Raw genomic sequence first — 26369 nt, forward strand, 5'->3', positions numbered from 1 at the left:
GTAAAACAACGATTACACAGTTAACACGAGTTAACACAAGTTAACACGAGCTAACGTAAGCTAAAGTTTAGCTACACAAAGATGCAACAACACGTCACGATGGCTCGTGCTTCTGCAAATAAATAACTAATTATTTCTCTTACTAAATGTTCTAAGAGACAAGAGGTTAAGCACAGATCAAGGAAAACTAGAGAAAGAAGGGAAATAAAGTGATGTTTGTATTATGTGCTATAAAAAAAAAACAATAATTCAAATATAACCTGCTGAAATGGGTCATATCTTACATACATAAATGTGAAGGTGTTTAAAAGTGACAGTGCTGTACTTACAGGGGCTGAGACCACATTTGAGGTTTTATTACATATTTCATAATGACGTGTGCTGTGTTTAAACAAAGCACACGCTTGTTTTCTATAGGAATGTCATGGATTTACTTCCATGGAATATGTAGAGATTTAGCAAACATGTCAGTTTAAGTTTAAAGGTTTAAACTTATGCATAAATAAATGACTTTTGGTTCTAGCTTTAAAAATTAATGTGAAAAGAGGAACTTTTGTGTTACAGAGCGAAATGTAAATCTGTCAATAACATATTCCAGCTTTTCTCTGTTAAATGTGCATAATATATCAATGTTCTAATGAGTATCTTTCTCATCTTCAGAGTGCTGACCAGTGAGTTTAGTCTGTCTGTGCTGACCAGAGCTCTACAGGTCACTGCAGGTCACTACAGGTCACTACAGGTCACTGCAGACCTAATCACTGCAGACACAGAGTCATCTCAAGTAAACTCCTGACGACTCCAAAGCAAAAGGTATTTTAATAATAACTTCTGCCTCGACTAAAAGTAAACAGTGTAGAATCAGTACTTTGAATTTATAAAATGTCTGTTTTGTTATGACCAAAAAAACGAAATGATAATTGTTCTTTAAAAGAGCCACTGCTGTGTCACATGTGTCTGTAAAACAGCTTCAGGACAAACATATGAAGTGTATGTTCTATGACTTGTATAATCTATACATATGAAGTGTATGTTCTATGACTTGTATAATCTAAAGCTGTGACATGTTCTGTTTGTCTCTCAGTCAAACGATGGAGCTGAACGGAGGAGTTACTGAAGTACAGAAGACTGCGTAGCCATGGAAACAAAGTCTTGTTAAATACTGATATATTCAGTATTTAACACAATAATGTCACATTCATGTGCATATAACTGATGTAAAAAGAGTGTTTATTTTACCATTATTATTAGTATTATTTTGTCTTACGCTGTTTTTATTTTATCTTTATCTCTATTTTCCCTCCATTCCTTATTAGGTATGAGAGGTTCTGTCTAGAGGAGTTTTTGTTTATAAGAGTTCTTCTATTAAGATCGATCTATTAAGAGTGTTTTTTAAAATTCCTATAAGTTATCTGTCCTTTTCCTCTGTATCTACTGTGTTGCAACAACAAAATTTCCCCATGTGTGGACAATAAAAGAATATCTTATCTTATTCAGTTTGTTCTATTTGACTTATACAGGTTGTTTTATCATTGTTAATATTTTTATGTTGCACTGAATCACCAAAGCAAGTTCCACTGGTGTGAATTATGTTCTTTGACAATGGCAATACATTTTCTGATTCTATTAATGATGATAATAATAATGAACAGTACACAGACTCAAACTCCTTAATAAGGGACTCCCACATTGTAGCTTTAAAACTCATTGTAGCTTTAAAACTCAACTAAAACTGGCTAAAATCAATTTATCATTTGTAGTTATAATCAGATTTGCATTTATTGAACAAGTTCATTCATGTTCATTGTTCTTATTAAATACATTAATAAACAAATGTGTTTTGTATTTATTAAAGATTGACATAAAAAAAAAAAACGACACTAAAGGAAACTTAATATAATTAAATACTTCTGAACTCAATTATGTAACAGAATCGATGATTATATTTTATATTTCTTCTCATCTGATTAAAAAAAATGCATATTGGCCAAATTATATTATGTAAATAAATAACTGAAAAGTTAATAACAAAATAAATACCCAAACCAAAAACTACAGAAAATGATGAGGACGTTATTACACCTCTAAATGTAATTCATTGTCATTAAACCAGACTTTTTATCTTAACACTTCTTTATAATTCTCTTAAATATCAGAGCTTTACAACATGATACATGTATATTTATAGATGGATATAACAATCCATCATTATACGTTACGTAAACAGACTATTTCAAGCCGAATTATTCCAAAAGTCCGTGTTGACTGTTCTGAGTCTTTCACGCTGCTGTGACGTGCGCGCTCCCGACGCCAAAGCCTCATGGCGATGACGTCACAAAAGTGGGAGGAGATATACCAGTATACAGGAAGTAATGCGGAACTAAAAAACTTTTTTGGAACCATGCGCCAATGAACAACTCCATAGGTTTCAATGGCGGCCATCTTGGCTTCCGGGGGCTTGAGTTTTACTCATTGCTAGAGATGCAGCAGTTTGTGTACAGGGAGTAGAGCAGAGGAGAAATACATAGCCCTGTGGAGATCTTGTGCTGATAGTTTCTGAGACATTCCGCTCTATCAGGAAGTCAATGATTCACCTGCAGGCAAAGTCAGGCATGTTGAGCTTGAGAGCTTGTTCTAGAGCAGAGCAGAGAGGATGGTGTTTAATGCATAGCTGGGTTTCTGCTCTATCACTAGCATATTTAATTTGCCTACCAAAAAGTAAACGTTCCATAGGCTTGACTGAAAAGGTTTTGCGACTAAATATGACATTTTCATTCATTTAGTTCACTCTGGCACTTTTGGTGCATTTGTGCTATGTTCAGGGGTCTTTAAGGCTCCTTTATGTAATTTGAGTTAGACTATCTTTGGTTTTTAATTGGAATGTGAAGGGTCCTAGAGACAAAACTGAACAAAATTGAGCATGGGTCTGATCCATGATCTATTTGATCTATTTATGTGACCTATGTGTTTTTGAGGATTCAGTGCTGGCCAATTGTTAAAAATGCACTAGTCAAGTTTGTTTATAGAGCACAATTTGTACACAAGGCAATCAAAGAGCTTCACACATCTGGAAAAAAATGCATTTAAAAAGACATGACAGAAATCACAAATCACAGTTTAATCAGTTTAAGACATAAAAGAGAAGAGTGCAAAGAAAATCATTTCTAAATCATTCACAGCTAAACAAAGCTGTTTTTTGCTTAGATTTGAACTGTCTCACATCTTCAAGAAGAATGCTTCAGAGCTTAGCTCTATAAAACTGAAACGCACTGAAACGCAGATTCCCAATGTTTAGTCCTGACTCTGGGCACCAGCAGGAGGCCGGTCCCTGAGGTCCTCAGAGTCCGAGATGGTTCATATGGCACTAACATGTCTGAGAAGTACTTTGGTGCTAGGCCATGGAGAGATTTGTACACATGCAGAGCTGCTTTAAAGTCTATTATCTGAGCCACAGGGAGCCATTGCAGAGACCTGAGAACAGGAATAATGTGATCATACTTCCTGGTTCTAGTCAGTACCCGAGCAGCAGCGTTCTGGATGTACTGCAGCTGTTTTACAGCTCGTTTGGAGAGGCCAGTGAGCGGCCGTTACAGTAGTCTAATCTACTCTTCAAGCCTGGTTTAGACACTATACTTTTGTAAATGTTTTTTTAGATGGTAAAAAGCTGCTGATGTTATTGATTTGACGTGGCTGTTAAAGTTCAAGTCTGAGTCCATTATTACACCCAGATTCAGATATCTCGTACCCAGATATTTACGACCGGGAACTCAGATATTTATCCTACTCTGGGTAGACCTCCTGATGAAAAGGTGTTGTTGGTTTCAACAGAAACAAAACCTCTTTCTATCAAACTAGCCTCTTTGTTTACTATCAGTCCTTTAATGGGCTATAAGCCTCTACTGTCCCTGACTCACACATTCTCTCCTCCCTGTGTAGCTGATTAGCATCCGAATGCCCTGGGCGTCTACCTCTCCAGGGATTCAAAATTCCATTTATAACCATCCGGAAGGTTGAATCTTAACACCCCGTTCCTATTTAATGATGGTCTTTTTTTAACAAAGATTTCCTCTTTAACTCCTCTTTCAAACCATCTTTTTCCCCTGCTTAGAATCTTCCCTTCACTGTCTTAAAGGCGGTATGGACGGTTTTTCGGCGATTTGAGAACGCAGGCGGAAGTTGCGCATGCGCACTCCCCCGTGCGGACCGATACAACGCACACGTGCGTTTGTTTATTAGCGCAACGGAGCGCATCGCATCTCTCGTCTCCCGTAGATTTCTGTCCATTTCTGCGTCAGCTCGAACTGTCTTTCTCCATCTTCATTTTGCCCCGTACACTGAGGGAACTATACTATGATAGATCCATGCGCTTAGGCACGCGGAAACGTAGGGACGAGCCTGACGCGGCTGCAGGTGAGTGGTAGGTGCGTTTTATGATTGATACGTGGCAGGACAAATGATTTATCCACGCCACGAGGAAATATGATAAAAAATTTGCTGAAAAAAATCATCCATACCACCTTTAATAGAGTGGTTTGTAAGTAGTAAGTAAGCAAGTAAGTAAGTAAATGTTATTTGTATAGCACCTTTCACAGACAGAAGTCACAAAGTGCTTCACAAAAACACAGAATAAAACAATAAAAACACAAAGAACTTACAGTGAGCACATACAACAATATACAGTCAAATCAGTCCCTAAAGCAACTGTAATTAAAAGGCTCGACTGAATAAAAAAGTTTTGAGCTGACCCTTAAAAGCAATAACTGAATCCATTGACCTTAGGGAGCGCAGAAGATAATTCAAGAGTCTGGGCGCCCTGGAGGGACTCATCTGGTCCGAAAACGAGTGTGTGGCTTTAAGATGCAGATGCACGGCGCTCCGTGGTCCTGAAATTGCGTGTCTTCTGTGCTGATAAAGGCTCCTTAGTCTCTCCTATGTACCGCTCTTGACAACTTTCTTCACTGCATTGGAGAGAAGAAACTACATTGCTCTGTTTTTTATTGTTTTGTCAATGCATCATCTGAGTGGACGCAGCGGAGCGTCCGGAGTAATTGTTTGTTAATGTGAATTATTTTATTTATAAGTTAACATGAATAAAATCTCATACTGTCATCACTGTAGCCTGTTAATGTCCAACTATTTGTAACTCAAAAAAAAAAGGTAAGAAGCAAAACGTTGTGTATTTTATAGGTTCCGTCTGGTGGGAGAAACTGGCAGGCACATACAGCTACACTAATAAAACTCGTAATTCATTATTTTATGTTGTGCCATATCACCAAATCAAATTCCTAGTTTATGAACTCAATCACTGACAAAGGCAAATTCTGATTCTGATCAGATAAAGCTGTTAAGGTGGTCTTTAGACAAATATAAAAACATTGAGACAGCTGTAGGACATTTCATTTAGCAATTAGGGCTCAACTTTACAGAGGCACGTACGCTTGATGCCAACATGGCAACCATGGACTGCCCCATAGATCTTTTGCAATCACTCCCTATTCTGATTCTGATTCTGATTCTGACAGTGGAGACATGATCCAACACACTCGAGCCTCGCGTTTTGATGCTTACTGCGGATCCAGCCAAAATGACCTAAGTCCGCTAATGAAGTCCGCACAATGGGAAAATGGGTCTTATGTCTTGTTGGCTGAAAAAACTGTCAGCAGAGTCAAAACCTGTAATTATAACAAAATACACAAAGAAGTCCCCTGACTATTTATGATTGCCTGAAAATTAAATCTACAATTCACATCTTAAATACATTCTGGTGCTTTGGAACATTATACACAGCTAAACGAATACAAAAAACCCACGCATTTGAGATTTGCTTGTTTTCAGTTTAAAATGTGATTTCAATTTGATCATGAGGACTCGTACAGCCCTAATTATTGTTCCATACATCATTTTCCCAGTAGTCTGTTTTTCTGAAGAGGGCAGGTCAGCTCTCCTCCAGTGTAGTGTTAGGTGCACTTGAATATCCACTCTATTTTGTGCATTTGTTATGCCTCATCTGCAGGTTCTTATCAGTGAATAGTTCTGGGACCACATTAGTGTCGACTGTCCTCAGACAATACAATGCAGATGAAAAAGGGAAAAGCATTATTAACAATCTTAAAATAGTATTATTATTATCTTACCATTTAGTCTATTGGGTATAAAGGATACAGATCTCCATAATCATCTCATTATAAATCTCTAAATTACTTTCCATTTGAAATCATCATAGACATTTTGTATTATTTACTCTTTATTAATCTTAAACATTCAGCAATTACAATTACAAATTAATTTAATAATTCTCACAATTAATTGTATTAGTTGGATTAAGTAAATACACTATTAACATAATAAATGTGTGCCTTTTATAGATTAATATAGGTATGTGTCATTTTGCAAGTTTCTCATAGCTACACCGACATGTTTAATCCGTATGGCCATGAAATTGTGGCTGTTTCGTCCCCGTAGCTTTATTAATGGGCTTCTTTGCTTCTAAAAGTAAAAACATTATTAGTGCTGTCCAAATATGAAAGTTTGAATGGACTTTACATTGCGTTAGCTGCAGTTTACTATTCAAACTCAAATCACAGCTGCTTACGCAATTAAAACAGTTAAAACCAAACTTTGTTATGCTCTTATTTTATGACAAAAGACCTGTTTGAAATAAACATATACCCGGAGACATTCACAGATTCTGAAAGTGTGAATTCAAAGCTATACAATGATGTCTCATTCACATCTGATAATATTTGAGTAAGTTGTGGTCATTTGAATGTATACAACTCTCAAAACCTTTCACTGAGAAAACTGCCTCTAAAGATTCTCACCTGAGTGAGCCCAGAGTCACAGGGGGGCTCATTTGCATCTCATTGGGATAAGCCCTCCCCCCTGTCACACTGACACCACCTTCCCCCTACAGCTGTCACTAAAGACTCAAGAGGAGTGTTGTTATTGATGTGAACTGGACTTGAATCAGAACTAGAAGTTACTGTATTGAAATGGAAATACTTTGATGCTATTCAGGGCCTTTTATAATCCAAGAATCAGAATCAGAATAGGGTTTATTGTCATTTGTCGATAAACAGAATTCACAGGTGATTCAGTGCAACACAAACAGCAAAACATTGAACACTGAGCACTAAATGGCATGATATGTACATAAGGAAATATAAAGGTATAAAGTTATGAAGTGCAATAGGAAACACTCTTCTGTGCTGTGACTCTTGGCGCTGGGCATGTGATGTCTTTTGCCTCGTCAGCACAGAAAGGCCTGATATTTTCATGCAGATAGGTCTGCCTGTCAATGTTCAGTCCAGGTGGGACCAGGACATGGAGATTGTCAACCGGAGGCAGAACCGCTGAATAGCGTAGTAGCTGAAGTTCCCAACAGACTCTCACAATGCGCTTGGGCCTGCCAAGTCTGTCCGGCTTCCTCCTCCGCCAGCGGTTCCAACTCATCATGAGGTTGTGATCGGTTGACAACTCTTTCCCTCCCTTCAACCAAGTGTCCAAGACACACGGCCGGTGTTCAGATGACACAACGACAAAGTCGATTATTGATCTTCGGCCTAGGGTGTCCTGGTGCCACGTGCACTGATGTGCTTGAATATGGTGTTTGTTATGGACAATTTGTGGCTAGCACAAAAGTCCAATAACTGAACACCACTTGGATTCAGATCGGGGAGGCGGTTCTTCTCGATCACCCTTCTCCAGGCGTCACTGTCATTGCACGTGGGTGCTGAAGAAAGTATAACAACGGAGTACCCGGTCGGTGCACAACAGTAAGAAGGCCGGGTACTCTGCACTGCTGTTCGGCCCGTAGGCCGACACAACAGTTAGAGACCCGTCTCCAACCCGAAGGTGTAGGGACTCGACCCTTTCGTTCACTGGAGTGAACTTCAACATGTGGGGGCTGAGCTGTGGGACTTATAAGCAAGCCCACACCAGCCCACCGCCTCTCCCCGCGGGCAACACCAGAGAAGTGGAGCCTCCAGCCCCTCTTGAAGGGATGGGTTCCAGAGCCCAAACTGTGCGTGGAGGTGATGCCGACTATATCTAGTCGGAACCGCTCAATCTTCCGCACAAGCTCAGGCTCTTTCTCCCCCGGCTAGGTCACGTTCCATGTCCCCAGAGTCAACTTCTGTGTTCGGAGATCTGGTTGTTGAGGCCCCTGCTGTCGACTGCTGCCCAGGTCTTTCTGCACCAGCCCTTTTTCCGCCCTCACAAAATGTACATATTTTAAAATTTGCATAAGAAAAGCAAATAAGAAATTAATATCTAGTTCCGTTCCCATCTAAGCGTTTGAGCGCATATTTGGGTGTTGGTTGCCCCGGCACACTATGCACAATCTTCTTGGCTCAGTTTGGCTAGAGATTTAGAACTGCAAGGTCTGATGCTGAGGGAACAAAGCAGATTAAGGACATCAATATGAGTTCACTCCTCTCCAAATGTTTCAAATTACCTTAAAAGTTGGCGTGGAAGGACACTGAGAATAAGGGATTTGTTGGATTGGCTTGGTTCACGTTCACGGATTGCACAAAAGTGTTTTTATTAATATTATAGAAAAAGATTCAGTTATAGTTCTTTACAAACAGAATATTTTTCAACAGTGGAACACTCCTGGACGAATGAGGGATTCCACAGACTGTTTTAATTCAATTTCACTTTCTCTCAAGTAACACTAGAGACTGAAAGACTCTAGTGTTGAGGCGTGTGAGGTAAATATGCCTCACTATTTAGTAGTCCGCAATTATTCTATCAATTAGTCATGGTTAGTCCATCCATCCATCCATCTTCTGCCGCTTTATCCGGGGCCGGGTCGCGGGGGCAGCAGTCTGAGCAGGGACTCCCAGACTTCCTCCTCCCCAGACACTTCCTCTAACTCCTCCGGGGGGATCCCGAGGCGTTCCCAGGCCAGCCGAGAGACATAGTCTCTCCAGCGTGTCCTGGGTCTTCCCCGGGGCCTCTTCCCGGTGGGACATGCCTGAAACACCTCCCGAGGGAGGCGCCCAGGAGGCATCCAGGACAGATGCCCGAGCCACCTCAGCTGGCTCCTCTCGACGTGGAGGAGCAGCGGCTCTACTCCGAGCTCCCCCCGTGTAGCCGAGCTCCTCACCTTATCTCTAAGGGAGCGCCCAGCCACACGGCGGAGGAAACTCATTTCGACCGCTTGTATCTGCGATCTTGTTCTTTCGGTCACTACCCAAAGCTCATGACCATAAGTGAGGGTAGGAACGTAGACCGACCGGTAAATAGAGAGCTTTGCCTTTCGGCTCAGCTCCCCCTTTACCACAACGGTCCGATGCAGCGACTGCATCACTGCAGCCGCTGCACCGATCCGCCTGTCGATCTCACGCTCCATCCTTCCCTCACTCGTGAACAAGACCCCGAGATACTTGAACTCCTCCACTTGGGGCAAGGACACCCCACCCACCTGGAGAGGGCAAGCCACCTTTTTCCGGTCGAGAACCATGGCCTCGGATTTGGAGGTGCTGATTCTCATCCCAGCCGCTTCACACTCGGCTGCAAACCGTCCCAGTGCATGTTGCAGGTCCTGGTTTGATGGAGCCATCAGGACAACATCGTCTGCAAACAGCAGAGATAGAATCCTGTGGTCCCCAAACCGGACACCCTCCATCCCCTGACTGCGCCTAGAAATTCTGTCCATAAAAATTATGAACAGAACCAGTGACAAAGGGCAGCCCTGGCGGAGTCCAACATGCACTGGGAACAGGTCTGACTTACTGCCGGCAATGCGAACACAGCTCCTGCTCTGGTCATACAGGGACCGGACAGCCCTGAGCAAAGGGCCCCGGACCCCGTACTCCCGGAGCACCCCCCAAAGGACACCCCGAGGGACACGGTCAAAAGCCTTCTCCAGATCCACAAAGCACATGTGGACTGCTTGGACAAACTCCCATGAGCCCTCGAGCACCCTATGGAGGGTATAGAGCTGGTCCAGTGTTCCACGACCGGGACGAAAACCACTCTGCTCCTCCTGAAACCGAGGTTCGACTATCGGTCGGATTCTCCTCTCCAGTACCTTGGAATAGACCTTACCCGGGAGGCTGAGGAGTGTGATCCCTCTGTAGTTGGAACACACCCTCCAGTCCCCCTTCTTGAACAGAGGGACCACCACCCCGGTCTGCCAGTCCAGAGGCACGGTCCCCGAACGCCACGCGATGTTGCAGAGACGTGTCAACCAAGACAGTCCTACAACATCTAGATACTTTAGGTACTCAGGGCGGATCTCATCCACCCCCGGAGCCCTGCCACCGAGGAGTTTGCGAACAACCTCAGTGACTTCAGCTTGGGTGATGGATGAGCCAGCCTCCGAGTCCCCGGTCTCTACTTCCTCTTCGGAAGACGTGACTGAGGGATTAAGGAGATCCTCAAAGTATTCCTTCCACCGTCCGACGACATCCCCAGTTGAGGTCAGCAGGCCTCCACCCGCACCGTAAACGGTGTTGGTGAGACACTGCTTCCCCCTCCTGAGGCGCCGGACGGTTTGCCAGAATTTCTTTGGTGCTGACCGATAGTCCTCTTCCATGGCCTCCCCGAACTCCTCCCAGGCCCGGATTTTTGTCTCTGCGACAGCACGAGCCGCGGCTCGCTTGGCCTGCCAATACCCGTCGATGACCTCCGGAGACCTACAAGCCAGAGTGGCCTGATAGGCCTCCTTCTTCAGTCTGACGGCATCCCTTACTTCCGGTGTCCACCACCGGGTTCGGGGGTTGCCGCCACGACAGGCACCAGAGACCTTGCGACCACAACTCCACATGTCACTCGGACTCAATGTCCCCAACCTACCCCGGGACATGGGAGAAGCTCTCCCGGAGGTGCGAGTTGAATACCCTACTGACAGAGGGCTCCACTAGACGTTCCCAACAGACCCTCACAATGTGCTTGGGTCTGCCAAGTCTGTCCGGCTTCCTCCTCCGCCAGCGGATCCAACTCACCACCAGGTGGTGATCGGTTGACAACTCTGCCCCTCTCTTCACCCGAGTGTCCAAGACACGCGGCCGGAGGTCAGATGACACAACAACAAAGTCGATCATTGACCTCCGGCCTAGGGTGTCCTGGTGCCATGTGCACTGATGGACACCCTTGTGCTTGAACATGGTATTCGTTATGGACAATCCGTGGCTAGCACAGAAGTCCAATAACTGAACACCCCTCGGGTTCAGATCGGGGAAGCCGTTCTTCCCGATCACCCCGAGAGTCCCCGGTCGGTGCACTGTCCAGTACCCCTCCTAAGGACTCCAAGAAGGCTGGGTACTCTGCACTGCTGTTCGGCCCGTAGGCCGCCACAACAGTGAGAGACCTGTCCCCCACCCGAAGGCGGAGGGACGCGACCCTCTCGTTCACTGGGGTAAACTCCAACACGTGGCGGCTGAGCTGAGGGGCTATAAGCAAGCCCACACCAGCCCGCCGCCTCTCCCCGCGGGCAACACCAGAGAAGTGGAGCGTCCAGCCCCTCTCGAGGAGATGGGTTCCAGAGCCCAAACTGTGCGTGGAGGTGAGGCCGACTATATCTAGTCGGTATTGCTCAACCTCCCGCACAAGCTCAGGCTCTTTCCCCCCCAGCGAGGTGACATTCCATGTCCCCAGAGTTAGTCTCTGTGTCTGGAGATCTGGTCGCCGAGGCCCCTGCCGTCGACTGCCGCCCAGATCTCTCTGCACCGGTTAGTCAACAGTTTAATTTGTTGTACATTGTAGCTTTTTAAATATATTATACCAAATAAATGTTGAAAAATTGTGACGGAATGCTTCAAGATATAGAGAATATTTAAGAATAAAACGTATTATTGCTGAAAACCAGAAATAGCCATTGTTTTTTAATATTTTGACTTAATAATGCCACTGCCTTTGGTATAAAAAATACTTTGTGTGTGTTTTAGAGACATAAAAATGTAATCAACTAGTCATTATTAGTCGATTAATCTTTGCCCTTTTTGATTTTATATAGGTTGGTTTATCATTGTCCATTGTTTTATGTTGCACTGAATCACCAGAGCAAGTTCCCATGTTTGTGAATTCTATTCATTGGCAATGGCAATAAACCTTTTCTGATTCTGATTCTGATTCTCATTCTGATCAGAAAAGATTTATTGCCAATAACACATTATTTTACTTCATAAATATCGTAAGTATTTAGGCCTTGGAATAAACATTAAAATTGCACATTCCATTTATTTTTCAATCAGGAAAATCTGAGCTTGTTGAGGGGACATCATTTTAGAGCCTGGTGTAGATGCAGAAAAAGTCTCTCTGTCCAAAGGTGTTCCTGAAGTTGCACTAGGAGCAGCTCCTGTGTGCATGCTATAGTGTTCAGTTTACATTTTTATCTGAAAGTAAAAGCTGATGAACATGCTCTTGATGTAGTTATCAAATGTCCATACACTGGACATTGTTCTTGTTTTATTTACGATAGCGTTTAATTTTGTAATCTTCTCTGAGTAGTTTGATTCTGGGGTTGTAGATTCACGCTCGCTAAAGGCCTTTATGAGTTAATCAGCGTTAATCATTTATTCACAGAGAGATCCTATTTAATTGCACTGTTGCTGTCATTCACATAAGGGTGCTGAATAATTTAGACGTGTGCCACTCATTAATCTCAGGTAGACTGAATAATTCATTGTGTGTGCCCCTTTATGAAGCCTCCAGTGAGGATAAACTCAGTATTGATGGAAACAAACAGCGCCATCTGCTGCTGGTTCTAGTCCCCTACAATGAAATGGATTGCGGAGAGTACACACATTATGGTCTGTTTGTTTGTTTTCATGGAAGCCACTGAGTCTAAAAAGCAGTTTAAAAAAAAACCCATAACGCAATACTGCATGAATGTTTACAATAAAGCATTACATTTCAGGTATAATGTCCTCAAACGCTCCTGGTCCTGTTTTAGCTGTAGTAATGTTTCATGATTTAATATATTCATTAGCGTAGGCTAGATGTCTGTTTTGGATTTGTATTTTTTTTTAAACTTGTAAACACATAATACAATTCTGAAATTTCCCTATGTGTGGACAATAAAGGATTATCTTATCTTACATAGAACAAAAAACACGACACAGAGTAAGCAAATTATACAAAAACGGCCAAAAATCTGTATTTTATACACACAACTTGATTAAATAAGCAGTATATCAAAGCATAATACATGTTTTAAAATGGCAATCTGCATTATAACGTGAGTATTTGTGATTAGTTACTTTCCACCCCTGTTTTTTTTATATAATTGAGTAAATTCTTAAAAGCGGAAATGCATAAAATCTGCAACTTTGTTTAAAAACATTGCTGTATTCTATCATAACTGAAAACTGGATGGAACAATCTTGAATAGTTTTATAATGCTTTTGTTCTATAATATAACTAGCATAAGGCCACATAACCTGAAAAAATAGTAAGTAGTAGGTGTAGTATCTTAATAACACTAGAATATACAGAAGAGCCTCGTGACTGTAGAAGAGCTATGACAGTTCTGATTAGAAGATGGCCGTTTCCATAGTGACGGTTCTGAGTGGTCCTTGGTGAACTCTTAACGTTGAGGATTGGATTGTGTACCTCCCATCAGTGAAACACACACTAACATGAGCTTTGTGTCCACAGTCATGTTCCGCCTCTACGACACCGATGGTAACGGCTCTCTGGACAGCTCGGTAACTACTCACCAATACACAAGTGCATCCTTCTCTCATGTGACCAGGCTCTCAGCACTGTTGTGTGTATGTTCATCCTGAATTCTGAATGTCACAGCATTGTCACAACAATCAGAACGGACAAATTTAATATACATTGTCATAAGTTATGTTACAAGATTTATCAAATCAAACTTATGTTTTTCTATTTATGCATTTTATTCAGAGTAAATTTGTTTTGAGATTTGACACACTTCAGTGGAGTGAGAAGCTTGGTTTATTTTACTCCAGCTTTGGTCTATTGATCAAGTGGTCAGTGTTATTGGCTAGATGGTAAAGCCATGAGGGAAGACATGTTTATAAATGTTTATAAAGAAGGCTTCCATTAGCCACGTTTCAACTGGCCCTGGCCCCCCCAGACTAGTTCACTACAGAGTGCTTTGGAACAGTTCTTTTAATGGTGCATGTCCATGTCAGGGCATTGGGTTCAGAGGCAGAGGTCTGCTAAATGAGCAACTGACATTACCCAAAAATAACTAAAGTATGTTTAATAAATAAAAAGTAAATCATACCTGAAATCTTCATTTTGATCATCAGGCTGATCACAATTATAAAGCAATTCAGTAATTCCAAGTTTGTGGCACTGTGAGACGTGGCTAAAGCTAGAGTGCACAAAAAACTACTTCCGGTTTGTCCTCAGCTTTTCATGCATATTTGTCCCTTGTGTTCAGATCATGTTAAATGCATTATGCACTGGAAATACAATATTTTGATGATTTGTCTGTTCAATAACAATCAATTTAGCAACACTCAAAATACAGTGGTTTATCACAAGATCAGGTCAGACTCAAAAGGAAGCAAGACCTCTCACGGCCGACTTTGGATCACATATATTGACTGGTACGGGTTAATTACAGACTAGAAAAGAGACTTTTTCAGACCATATCAATCTGCTATAAACTGAACCAGTGGAAAATATGGCAATATTGTGAAGGCTGACCATGTGAATAGACAGTGCATTTTAAACTGTTGCAGTACTGACAGCACATCAAACACATAAGCACAAACGTCTAACTATGCCCTTGACACACTTCAATCCATTTTTTTTCCTACACACACTTCTTCTTTTGTGATTAAGTTATCCAAGGGGTTACTGTGACTCTTGTGTGATTCATTCTGACATAAATACAACATCATGACAACATGCCCGTGTAGTACTGAGAAAAAGACCACATCTTACTGAAGCCGTTATATGACACTAGGCCTTTCTACTAAATACACTGGAGCTTTTCACCTTTTATGAGCAACAGAGAAATTTGTCTTTGTCTGCTAAATGAAGGTCTGGTGTGTGAGTGTAAATCACATAGTAAATTTAGGAGTGCGGGGCTAGGGAGGGGGGACGGGTGGGCGGTGGGTTGTGTAACAGAGCCTATTATTTGTAACCTTTTGTTGCTTAGAGCCCCATGGGTGTACTTATTTAAAGACTTGACCTGAATAGAGAATGTGAGTAAATTTAAATCACCATAATGACTCAGCCTCTTATCACAGTGATTCATGGGTAGATAATGTCATGGACCAAAAACACAAACATGGTCATTAGAGTGTCAGCCTTTTGTTTCTGTGCATGTATGAGGAGAGAGGCACACGCACCCTGCCATCAGCCTGCTGCACTCCACATTCACACTAGACTACTGCGCAAAAAAAGTATATGTCTGGAATTTAGGATCTTAATTTGTGTTAAAAGTGTTAAAAAGTATTTGGGTCGGTCAATAAAGTAATCAGTGGTCAAGTGAATTGCACACATGCGCTGCATTTGCTACATGTCCTTCCTTCTCTAAGCCAGTTTTCATGCTGTCCTACAGTATCTGTCTAATAAAACCTGTGGGCCAAAAAAATGTATTACATTTAAAAGTAATCGGCTTATTCATTTACATTTAGAAATAACAATTATTCATCAGTCATTCGATTTTTTTACAATATAATCAGACAAACATTGATCAAGTAGAAGTCAAAGGGTGCCGCCTGAACACAGTTACGTACATTTTCATCCAAAGTGGTTTCTTTTGAAAATGTATCTGGACCAAGACTGTTTAACTTGCAGTTGGTGTTAGAAAATTGCACTTCACCATTGGTAAATAATAGGTTAGCTTTAAATATAAAGTAAGGCCTTGAAACCACTCACTATCTTGAAATAAGTAAAATACAAAACCAGTCTTAAATAGATTTTGATTAATCTAGATATTACATTTTTGGTTGTGCACCTAGTTAGCAGATAGGTAAAGACAGCGATGGTGCGGTTGTAACGGCTGTCTCTGCTGTGTCCACAGGAGCTGGAGCACATCATATCACAGATGATGCACGTGGCCGAGTACCTGGAGTGGGACGTGACCGAACTCAAACCAGTAAGACTCAAGAAGCTGGAGTGTAAATTCAACACAAAAAAAAATATTTTCATATGTTTAGTGGTGGTCAATGTTGGGCAAGTCCTTTCAAAAAGTACTAGTTATAGTTGTAGAAAAAACTTCAGAAAAACTTTTAGAAAAACAAGACGTTTCAACATTCTCATGATCCTGGATGAATCCCTCATTCATCCAGGATCAATCCTGAATGAATCCCTGTAGTATCAATTAGAATTAATACTTGCCAGCTTGTGGTGTTAGGGCTAATAATGCATGATATGTGCACTTAAAGTCTACCATGTAGTGCAGGAGTGCCCACACACTTTCGCCTCACGAGCCACTTTTATATTCGACAAAGCCTGAAAATCTACCTATAGATCTAAATTATTGTATAATTTAGTATTATTTTTATTGTCAGTATCAGAAAGGTTTTTATTTTTGTTTAACCATAATTAGGCTATAGAAACACAATTTAGGCTTTCATTAATAGCCTAATATTGTTTTTCATATACAAATGTGCAATATAAAAAGGAGAGTGAAAATCTGCTATTTAACTAGACCATTTAATACAGCAAGTAATTTGAAAATAAAATATACTGACCACAACTATGATAGAAGGTTGAGCTTAACCAGAACTTCCTCTCTCCTCCTTCCTCTGCGTTACACAGCATGCACTTCGGCGCTTTCCGGAGCTTTCCAGTGAGCTCTTGCACTTTCTGACATTTTGCGGCGCGCTTCGGCGCAATTGACCCTTACTGCCTCTGTGATCAACCGGTCGATCGCGATCAACGTTTTGGGCACCCCCGATGTAGTGTATTCAGTAAACTGGGCTTTTTAGGGTTTAAGCTGCAAACCTAACAGATTGTTTTGTTCTTCTCTCAGATCCTCCAGGAGATGATGCAGGAGATTGACTATGACCGCGACGGTACAGTGTCTCTGGAGGAGTGGATCCAGGGAGGAATGACTACCATCCCCCTCCTTGTGTTGCTGGGCCTGGAGACGGTCAGCTCTCGCACATTCAATGCAGTTCTTCTCTGCAAATATTCTACGTTTCTAAATACTTTAAACCAGGGGTTTACTCCATACTTTTTGACATACTTTACATAGAAAACAACTGTGAGTTACGTATGTTCTGAAAGATATTTTAGCTATTTTGGCCGAAATAAACTGTGATTTCTGATCTCAATATATAATATAAACTAATCTATAGGACATAGTTCAACATTCAAAGGCGCTGGTACATCTGGCAGCCCGGTGTAAACGCTCCACTCTTTTCTCACACTTTTTTCACACTTATTGTGCTTAATCTTCTATATTTTGTAAATATTTTTTTCTAATTTACTGTACGATAGGGACACGCGCTGGAATCGTTTTTAATTCAACTGTTTTTGACTTTTTTCGGCTGAATATTGAGTGTTTTTCGTCATGTCGTCGTGATGTACGCTAGGTCTGAGCTAGCCCCCGGCCCCCCCGCGCCCTCCGGCTGCCGCTGACGTACGGTGTGCCGCGGTACACGTTTATATAAAAGAGGAACTTCACGAACGATCGGGACACGCAATAGAATCGCTTTAATTCAACTTGTTTTGACTTTGTTCGGCTGGATTGAGTGTTTTCGTTGCGTCGTCGCGATGTGCCTCGACTCCGAGCCCCCCCGCGCCCCCCGGCCGGCGCCGGTGCGTGTTTACACAAAGGAAGAACTCATGAAACTGCAGAGAACCGTCGTCTTACCCGGAGATCGTCACGTTATCCCGGCGGACATCCTAAGAAAAACGCAAAGAAACAGAAGGGCTGGACGTAAACTCTGAGAGAAGACGGAGGAAACAGAAAGCCGGTTCCCGCCGTAGTCATGGGTAACGTGAGGTCCCTTCAAAATAAAATGACGGAAATAGCGAGCCTCATGCGGTCCCAGAGGATGTATAGGGACAGCAGCGTCTTGATTTTCACAGAGACCTGGTTAACAGCAGAAATGCCAGACTCTATTGTAGGTTTGGACAATTTTCATCTGCTGCGGGCGGACAGAATGAGAGAATGCGGAAAGAAAAGAGGTTGAGGTCTAGCTGTGTATGTGAACACGAGCTGATGCAAATCCGAACACTGCACAGTTAAGGAGCAGCTATGTAACAAGGATATTGAACTATTGGCATGAGGCCATATTATCTGCCCCGGGAGTTCTCACATGTGATTTTGATCGCAGTCTATGTGGCCCCGTCTGCCAATGCTGAATATGCTTGTGAAGCACTGCTGTCCTGCACTTGTAGGATGCAAACACAGCACCCACAGGCTCTCTTCCTCGTCTCTGGTGACTTTAACCACGCTTCTCCCTCTTCTGTTCTACCAACATACACCCATGTTACCTGCCCCACCAGAAACAATAGAACATTGGAATTGTTTTTTGCCAACACCAAAGAGGCTTATTCCTCTTCCCCCCTCCCTCCCCTGGGCAGCTCGGACCACAACCTTGTACATCTGAGGCCTGTGTATGAACCCATCGTGCGCAGGCAGCCTGTGGTGTCCCGTGTGGTGAGGAGGTGGTCTGCTGAGAGCGAGGAGGCTCTGAGGGACTGCTTCACCACCACTGTCTGGACTGAGCTTTACGGCCATGGGGAGGACATCAACACCATCACAGAGTGCATCACGGACTATATCAACTTCTGTTTTGAGAACATTGTTCCCTCCCGGACGGTGCGGTGTTTTCCAAACAAAAAGCCATGGATTAACCGTGAACTGAAGGCTCTGCTGAAGGAGAAGAAGAGAGCCTTCAGGTCAGGGAACAAGGAGGAGCTGAGAACTGTGCAGAAAAAGCTAAGGAGGAAGATCAGGCAAGCTGAAGCCGGCTACAAGAGGAGGATGGAGGAGCAGCTGCAGCAGAAGAACATTCAGGGAGTGTGGAAAAGCCTGAAAACCAGACAGAGGGGGATCTACAGTGGGTGAATGATTTAAATGCTCACTTCTTGAGATTTGATCGGTCACCCACCCCTCTCCCTGCACAGCTGCATGCTCCATCTTCCACAGCTGGACAATGCCCTGCATCCGTTCCTCTTCATTTCTCCGCCCCAGACCATCAGCTCCCCACTTCGCCTGGACTCACCCATCCCCCCAGCACACAGTCCCCCTGCCAACCACTGACTGTCACAGCAGCACAGGTGAGGAGTGAGCTGAAGAGGATTAAAGTGAGGAAGGCAGCCGGACCTGATGGCATCAGCCCCAGGCTCCTTAAGTCCTGCGCAGATGAACTGTGTGGAGTTATGGAGCATGTCTTCAACATGAGCCTGAAACTGAGGGTGGTACCACAGGTCTGGAAGACCTCCTGTCTGGTACCTGTGCCCAAGACACCGCGCGCCAAAGACCTCAACAGCTTCAGGCCAGTGGCTCTCACGTCCCACCTGATGAAGACACTGGAGCGGCTAGTCCTGGACCACCTCCGCTCCACCGTGAGCTCAGCCATGGACCCGCTGCAGTTTGCATACCGGCCTGGCATCGGAGTGGAGGACGCCGTCATCTCCCTGCTGCACCGCTCTCTCTCTCACCTGGAAAAGCCTGGCAGCTCTGTGAGGATCCTGTTCTTCGATCTTTCCAGCGCCTTCAACACCATCCAGCTGCTGCTCCTGAGGGACAAGCTGGAGACTGCTGGTGTGGAGTATGACCTGGCAGAGTGGATCCTGGACTACCTCACGGACCAACCCCAGTTTGTGAGAGCCCGGGACAGTGTGTCTGACACTCGGACCTGCAGTGTGGGGGCGCCCCAGGGCACTGTCCTCGCGCCCTTTCTCTTCACCCTTTACACTGCAGACTTCAGACACGACACGGACAGCTGTGTAAGTAAGTAAGTAAATTTTATTTATACAGCACCTTTCACAGACAGAAGTCACAAAGTGCTTCACAAAACACAGAATAAAACAATAAAAACACACAAAACTTACAGTGAACAATACATATACAACAATATACAGTCCTGCAGAAGTTCTCTGATGACTCTGTCATCATCGGACTCATCACGGACGACGATGATGCGGAGTACAGAGGACTGGAGCAGGACTTTGTGGACTGGTGTCAGCGGAACCACCTCCTCATCAACGCGGGGAAGACCAAGGAGATGGTGGTGGATTTACGCAGACGCCACCCCACTGCCCCCTTACCAGTGAACATCCAGGGAAGGGACATTGAGAGAGTGGACTCATACAAGTACCTGGATGTTCATCTGAATCACAAACTGGACTGAACTCATAACACAGACGCATTGTACAGGAAGAGCCAGAGTCGGCTCTCCCTCCTGAGGAGACTCAGGTCTTTTGGAGTGATAGGGCCACTCCTGAAGACCTTCTACGACTTTGTGGTGGCATCAGCCCTCCTGTACGGTGTGGCCTGCTGGAGCAGAAGCATCACAGAGAGGGAGAGGAGGAGGCTGGACAAAGTCATCAAGAAGTCCAGCTCCGTCCTGGGCTGTGCTCTGGACTCGGTGCAGGAGGTGGGGGACAGAAGGGTCCTGGCTAGATTCACATCTATGCTTGACCATGAGTGTCACCCCCTGCAGGACACTCTGTCCACTCTGGAGAGCAGCTTCAGTGAGAGACTGATCCACCCTCGCTGTGTGAAGGAAAGGTTTCGCAGGTCTTTCCTTCCTGCTGTTGTCAGACTTTATAACAAACACTGTTAGTCCTGAACACTCGCAATACTGACCTAACCATGTGTAATTCCGTCATATGTACAATTACTGTCGTGACACATATTCATGTGCAATTACTGTCGTGATCACATGCAATGGTATTTATGTATTTATTTATTTTTATCTTTATTATTTTTCCCCTCCATCCCTTGTTGGGAAATGGGAGGTTTTGTCTATGGGAGTTTTTGTTTTTAGGATTTTTTTTCTCAAGACTGCTAAACTTATGTTTTATGTTGTATGTAAATGTATAATGTGTGTCTTTTGCAAGAACGAGTCTGACTTTGCGGGGCTTCCGTGTGTTGGCTGCGTTAGCGTCAGTTTGTACTTCCATTCATTCACTATTTTGCATCTTTATTCGTGAATATGAGGCCAATTATTTTCATTCACCCTCTACTTAAACTATAATAAAAGGGAGTGTCTGCAGTGCCGCAGCGCGCGGCCGAAACTGCCATGTTATTTTTGTGCCGGCCGTGCGCCGCGGCTCCTGAAACTGCGCCGCTATTTGACCGCGTTTTAGCGCCGTTTTAGACCGCGCCGGGTTAAGGTTAGGGTTAGGGTTAAGGTTAGGGTTAAGGTTAAGGTTAAGGTTAAGGTTAAGGTTAAGGTTAGGGTTAAGGTTAGGGTTAAGGTTAGGGTTAGGGTTAGGGTTAGCCATGACGCTATAAGAGAAGTCCCGCGGTTCCTGAAACTGTGCGGCCATTTGACCGTGGGCCGCGGCTCTGCAGCCACGGCCTAAATAAAAAGCAATGTCTTAATAAAAAACTGAATTTTTTGGTCAATATCGATATATTGATATTTGTATCAATCTGCCCATCACTATTTTGTGTAGGTCTAAACAGAGAGAAAGCATTAAAGTGCCTCGATGGTATTAACAGTTAAGCATCAGGGATCAATACAAAAATCATAAACTACACCACTATATTGTATTGTATTGTATTGCAGCCAGCTGGATCCGCAGATCAGACACACGCACTTGTCGGTGACATTGGTGGATAAAGTGTCAGATTCCCACTCTTCATTAAAACTGCACATTTTGGCTTCTTTGCAGGGCTCATGCTGCTGCACGCATGGATGGCTGCAGGTGTAACTGGCGAAAACTCTACACACCGTAAACGAAAGACAGTGTGGAGTTGATCAACTTAACTCCTGTGCAGTGTTCTCGCTGAAGGGTTTTGGCATGGCGGGCCCCCATACTTTGGCTGGTCACCACCATGCCCAAAAGATGCCACCATGCTCAGGCTGGTCACCGCCCTGCTTAAAAGATTAAGACAACCGTGCTGCGAAAAGAACCACGGCGCTCGTAAGGGGATCTTAAAGTACTACGGCGCCGTAGTACTTTTTAAAGTACTTTTCCCGAGCGCCCGCACGGTTTGTCCCACCGCCATCCTTCAACCTCAGCCCAGCGAGAACACTGTTGTGACAAACATACAAATTCTCTTAATATTTCTTCACATACAACAGGCACACTGGCTCCCTATAAATGAGAACTGCACATGGTGTAGTGCACACATGTAAGCTGTCCATATGAGTTAATTAAATTAACAGATCAACTTGCTCCAAAATACATCCATTATGTGTAAAACCATTGTCCTATCAACATGTGTTTTGATGGAATTTTCCACAAAGCAAAAACTCACCCTCTGCAGCTTGCAACATGGCACAGAGAGAGCGTGTACTTCCGGTCTTTCAAAATAAAATGATCAAAATCAAATTTCTATATACTAAAAACATATACAAACTGCTAAATGTAGGTATGTTTTGGAAATCCTTCATAATGGGGCTGCAAGCCACCGGTAGTTGCTTGGTATAGGTTGGAGACCCCTGCTTTAAACTATAACAAACATATGCAGATCATCATTTTACATTTTGTTCATTGTAAAACTGCAATAATGATCTAAAACGGCTAGAAGCATGTCCTCTTTCCTTTCTGTTCAAAACCACCGAACCGATAAACTTCCAAACTGTAACAAGCTACAGATTATCATTTACATGCTTTTATTGTCATAAACGTAGCTACATGTAGTCAAAGGTAGTTACGGAGTTGTGGGCGGAAGGTGAGAACAGACATTTGGTGGTCCAAAATGAAAAAAGAACATCACCACTCAGAAAGTAAAACCAGTCTGGTAAATGATGGTGAATAATTAGCGAGCACTGGGACAGAGGTCTTAGTGACTTTCACAGTCACACCATTACACACTACCCTTCCTTTGGTTTTTCTGAAAACTTGAAAAAGGCCATTGTTCTCTGTTGTAGTTGGGCAATATATAGAACCTAATATTAGATACAATTTTGAATGTTGTTTTGAAGTTTTTACACTTTGACCAGGCCACCCTTGAAAAAGAGGGCTCGATCTCAGTGGGTTGTAAAAAATAAATAAATAGGATATGCAAACTGTGTAAATTGAATGCATCAATTATCACTATAAAAATAGCTGATTAAAAATAGAAAGAAAGTTTAGTTGTAAACTTTCTAATAAGGTCACTGGGATAGACGACCCCTATAAGGGAACAAGCAGAAGAAAATGAATGAATGGCATAATATAGTCAGAATATTTTTCGGGATAATCCCCAAAAAATTTGAAGGTATTCATTTTTTGATGATTATCGCCCACCCCTCTGTACTGTGAATGCAGTTTGACTCAGAAAGGAGAAATTCAACACAGCCTAATTAAGTGGACAGAATGTAAATTCTACTGTATATTGGACAGACCGTTGATTTTTCTGTGATCTACTGTATTTTAGAAAAAATATATTCTATTGGGCGGTTGCTGCCATAATGTAATCACTGTGCCACATAAACCAGATCAACAATCAATGTTGTATTAATGGAAGACACAATGTCAAATAATTCCATGTTATGATTATCATATTATATTCACGATTATCAACACCATAACCAAACGACAGGGAAACTTTGACAATTCGTCTAGTTTCTAGTCAGCTTTATGAATGATAAAGAAGTTCATGTGACATAAACAGATAAAGCAGCATTTTACATACAATTAATGATTGACGAATTGACTGAAAAAAGTAATTTAATGGCTATAGAATGATAATATAATAATGACCTAGACTGTACAGACTTTAAAACATATAATAATGATAATAATAATAACTTATAAAAACATATGCCAAAAGAGGTTTTATCACAAAGACACTGGAATTGTTGAGTCAAAAAACAGCTGTCTGCTATACTGTAAATCATTGTCACACCACTAGATGGAGCTATTTAACCACTTTTATTAGCTCACTGGCAGGTAATTTTTTATGAATGAAGTTACCTCTGAGCGATATCTCCAGCTTCTCCAGATTTTACCAAACAATTGTGTTAAACTCGAGTGCAACAGTAATGATTGGCAAACATTTAAAACATAATCCTTGCATAGCTTTACACACACACTTCCATGCAAAATGTGTGTCTAAAGTGTATTTCTTAAGTTGCTTCACCAAGATGTCTGAAATGATTCTCTGTGCAGAATGTGAAAGACGACGGTCAGCACGTTTGGAGGCTGAAACATTTTAACAAGCCGGCGTACTGTAACCTGTGTCTGAACATGCTGATTGGACTGGGCAAGCAGGGCCTGTGCTGCTCCTGTGAGTCCGCACCGCTCTCTCACACATCAGCACATAATAGCAAAGGGTTTATATATGAAAGGATTTATAGACTCCTCATTCCACATTTAAAAAAATAATGGCAAAATGTGTAGCACAAATTTGTACGTAACAAAATACAAAGTGCTTTACAAATAAAAAAAACAATATAAAATCACAAATCAAACACATATAAAACATAAAAACATAACTAATCATTTTCAAATTAATTTAAAAAGACATTTAAAACATTTGATAAAATGCATTAGTCGTAAACATAACCAAACAGAACAGTTTGATCAGATTAGAAGCCACATTATCAGGAAGACTGTTCCATATTATAGCTGCTTAAAACTGAAACGCTGACTCCACTGATGTTAGTCTTGACTCCTGAGGCACCAAATTAAACTATGGGTATATTATTTTGAGCTATGGCTGTATTATATCAAAATAACTCTATTCATGGGTTTCTACTTCCAGTTATAACATTTTGAGGCCTTTTTCTCATTTAAAATATGTAAAATATTATATTAAATTGTTATGTTCCATTGCCACAATCCTAATTTTTTATATTTCCAAACCCCATGGATTAATGCTGTGTTCCAGGCAATTGGAAAATCATTTATTTCCCACTGTTCAATAACAGAATATTGTCAGATTTAACCGCTTACATACTGGTAAACCACTTTTTGTGACGCTTGTCATTGTTTTAACATGTCACAGTTGATCTCATAGTGAAGTGGGAGCATCTCCCAGTTGAAAAGCAGGAAGTACTATTACCGGACATGTTGTTAAGTCACAGGTAGGACTGTTGCCTTGACTGCACCATAACTGCTTTTGTCCCCCCAAATATTGATTATTAAGTTATGGTGTGAGCAAGAGATACATTTTTCAAGGTAACTTGAATTCACTTTTTATTATATTCACAAATGTTTTTCAAATTCTAATTCTTAAAAAAAATATACAATAATTAATAATTAAACCAGTGCATTTATTTTTGTATCGTTAAACTTGACATATTTTGCAATATTTTTCATTTCTAAACTATTAGGACTAAATTGTTTTAAAATTCAAAATTTAAGTACATTATTTCCATATCTCTTCTGTGACTCAGAATGTTTCTTAACACTCTTTACATTCTCAACCTTTGATATATAATACACCACTCATTTTAATAACCTTATGTTAACCTACTGACAATGTGCAGTGTTTCTACCCTTCTCTTTTGTGATTGAGCAATCCCAATGTGCTGTGTTCCAGTCTGCAAGTACACCGTGCACGAGCGCTGTGTGTCCCGCGCCCCGCCGTCGTGCATCAAGACCTATGTCAAGTCCAAGAAGAACACCGAGGTGTGTCCGATTGGAGAGTTTAGCGGCGGGCACGATTGGATTACTACGAGTGGCCCTCACGCTCTGACGGAACTAACACAAAGCAGTCTCCCTCAAAGCGTACATAATTACAAGAACACAAGCGATGACAAAACCAAATATGAATCCGGGATCAGCTTTTGCCTGCAGTTTATAGTTATTGCAATATCAGCTGATACAATCAATTCATATATAAAAATAGGCAAACAATAATGTCCTCAATTTTGACTTAGTTTAGCCTTTGTGGTTTATAAGCTGTTATTATTATTATTTTCATTTATTTTTTAAATATATTTTTATTTTTCAGAATTATGGTCTCTAAACTCTTCCACACTTTCAGACATTTGAACATGTCTTTTATCTCCTTTTTCCAAACATCTGAAAATATAATCTGTAAACCCATTTCACATTACAGTATGTTCTTTTTTATTCAATAGCTTTTCATACATCTTGAATTAAATAATGCTATAAGAAAGCCTTCGGTTGTGTACCTACATGTGAAAAATTCTCCAAGGACATACAAATATTGTCCGAGTAAAGGCACTCTGATTCTACTTTATTACTAAGTGAAAGGCAAAACCTGTAAAAACTGCCACTTTTTCATTCATATTTATATTTCACTTGTACACCCCTGAAGCTGAATAGCTTTATATATATATATATATATATATATATATATATATATATATATATATATATATATATATATATATATATAT

General features: G+C 42.0%; 1 protein-coding gene across 2 annotated transcripts in view; it reads left to right on the forward strand.

Annotated features, from left to right (window-relative positions):
* dgkb (diacylglycerol kinase, beta) overlaps positions 1-26369 on the forward strand; it is a 205012-nt gene that overhangs the window by 71161 nt on the left and 107482 nt on the right. For both annotated transcript variants that reach the window (XM_072460154.1, XM_072460155.1), the window contains 5 exons: positions 13603-13652; positions 15959-16033; positions 16913-17032; positions 24169-24286; positions 25544-25632. In XM_072460154.1, the coding sequence (XP_072316255.1) occupies positions 13603-13652; positions 15959-16033; positions 16913-17032; positions 24169-24286; positions 25544-25632 (452 nt within the window). The remainder of the gene's footprint in view (positions 1-13602; positions 13653-15958; positions 16034-16912; positions 17033-24168; positions 24287-25543; positions 25633-26369) is intronic.

Source organism: Eucyclogobius newberryi, unplaced genomic scaffold, assembly GCF_026437365.1.
Source record: "Eucyclogobius newberryi isolate DKJ021-1_F unplaced genomic scaffold, fEucNew1.0.hap1 SCAF_3, whole genome shotgun sequence".
Lineage (NCBI taxonomy): Eukaryota > Metazoa > Chordata > Actinopteri > Gobiiformes > Gobiidae > Eucyclogobius > Eucyclogobius newberryi.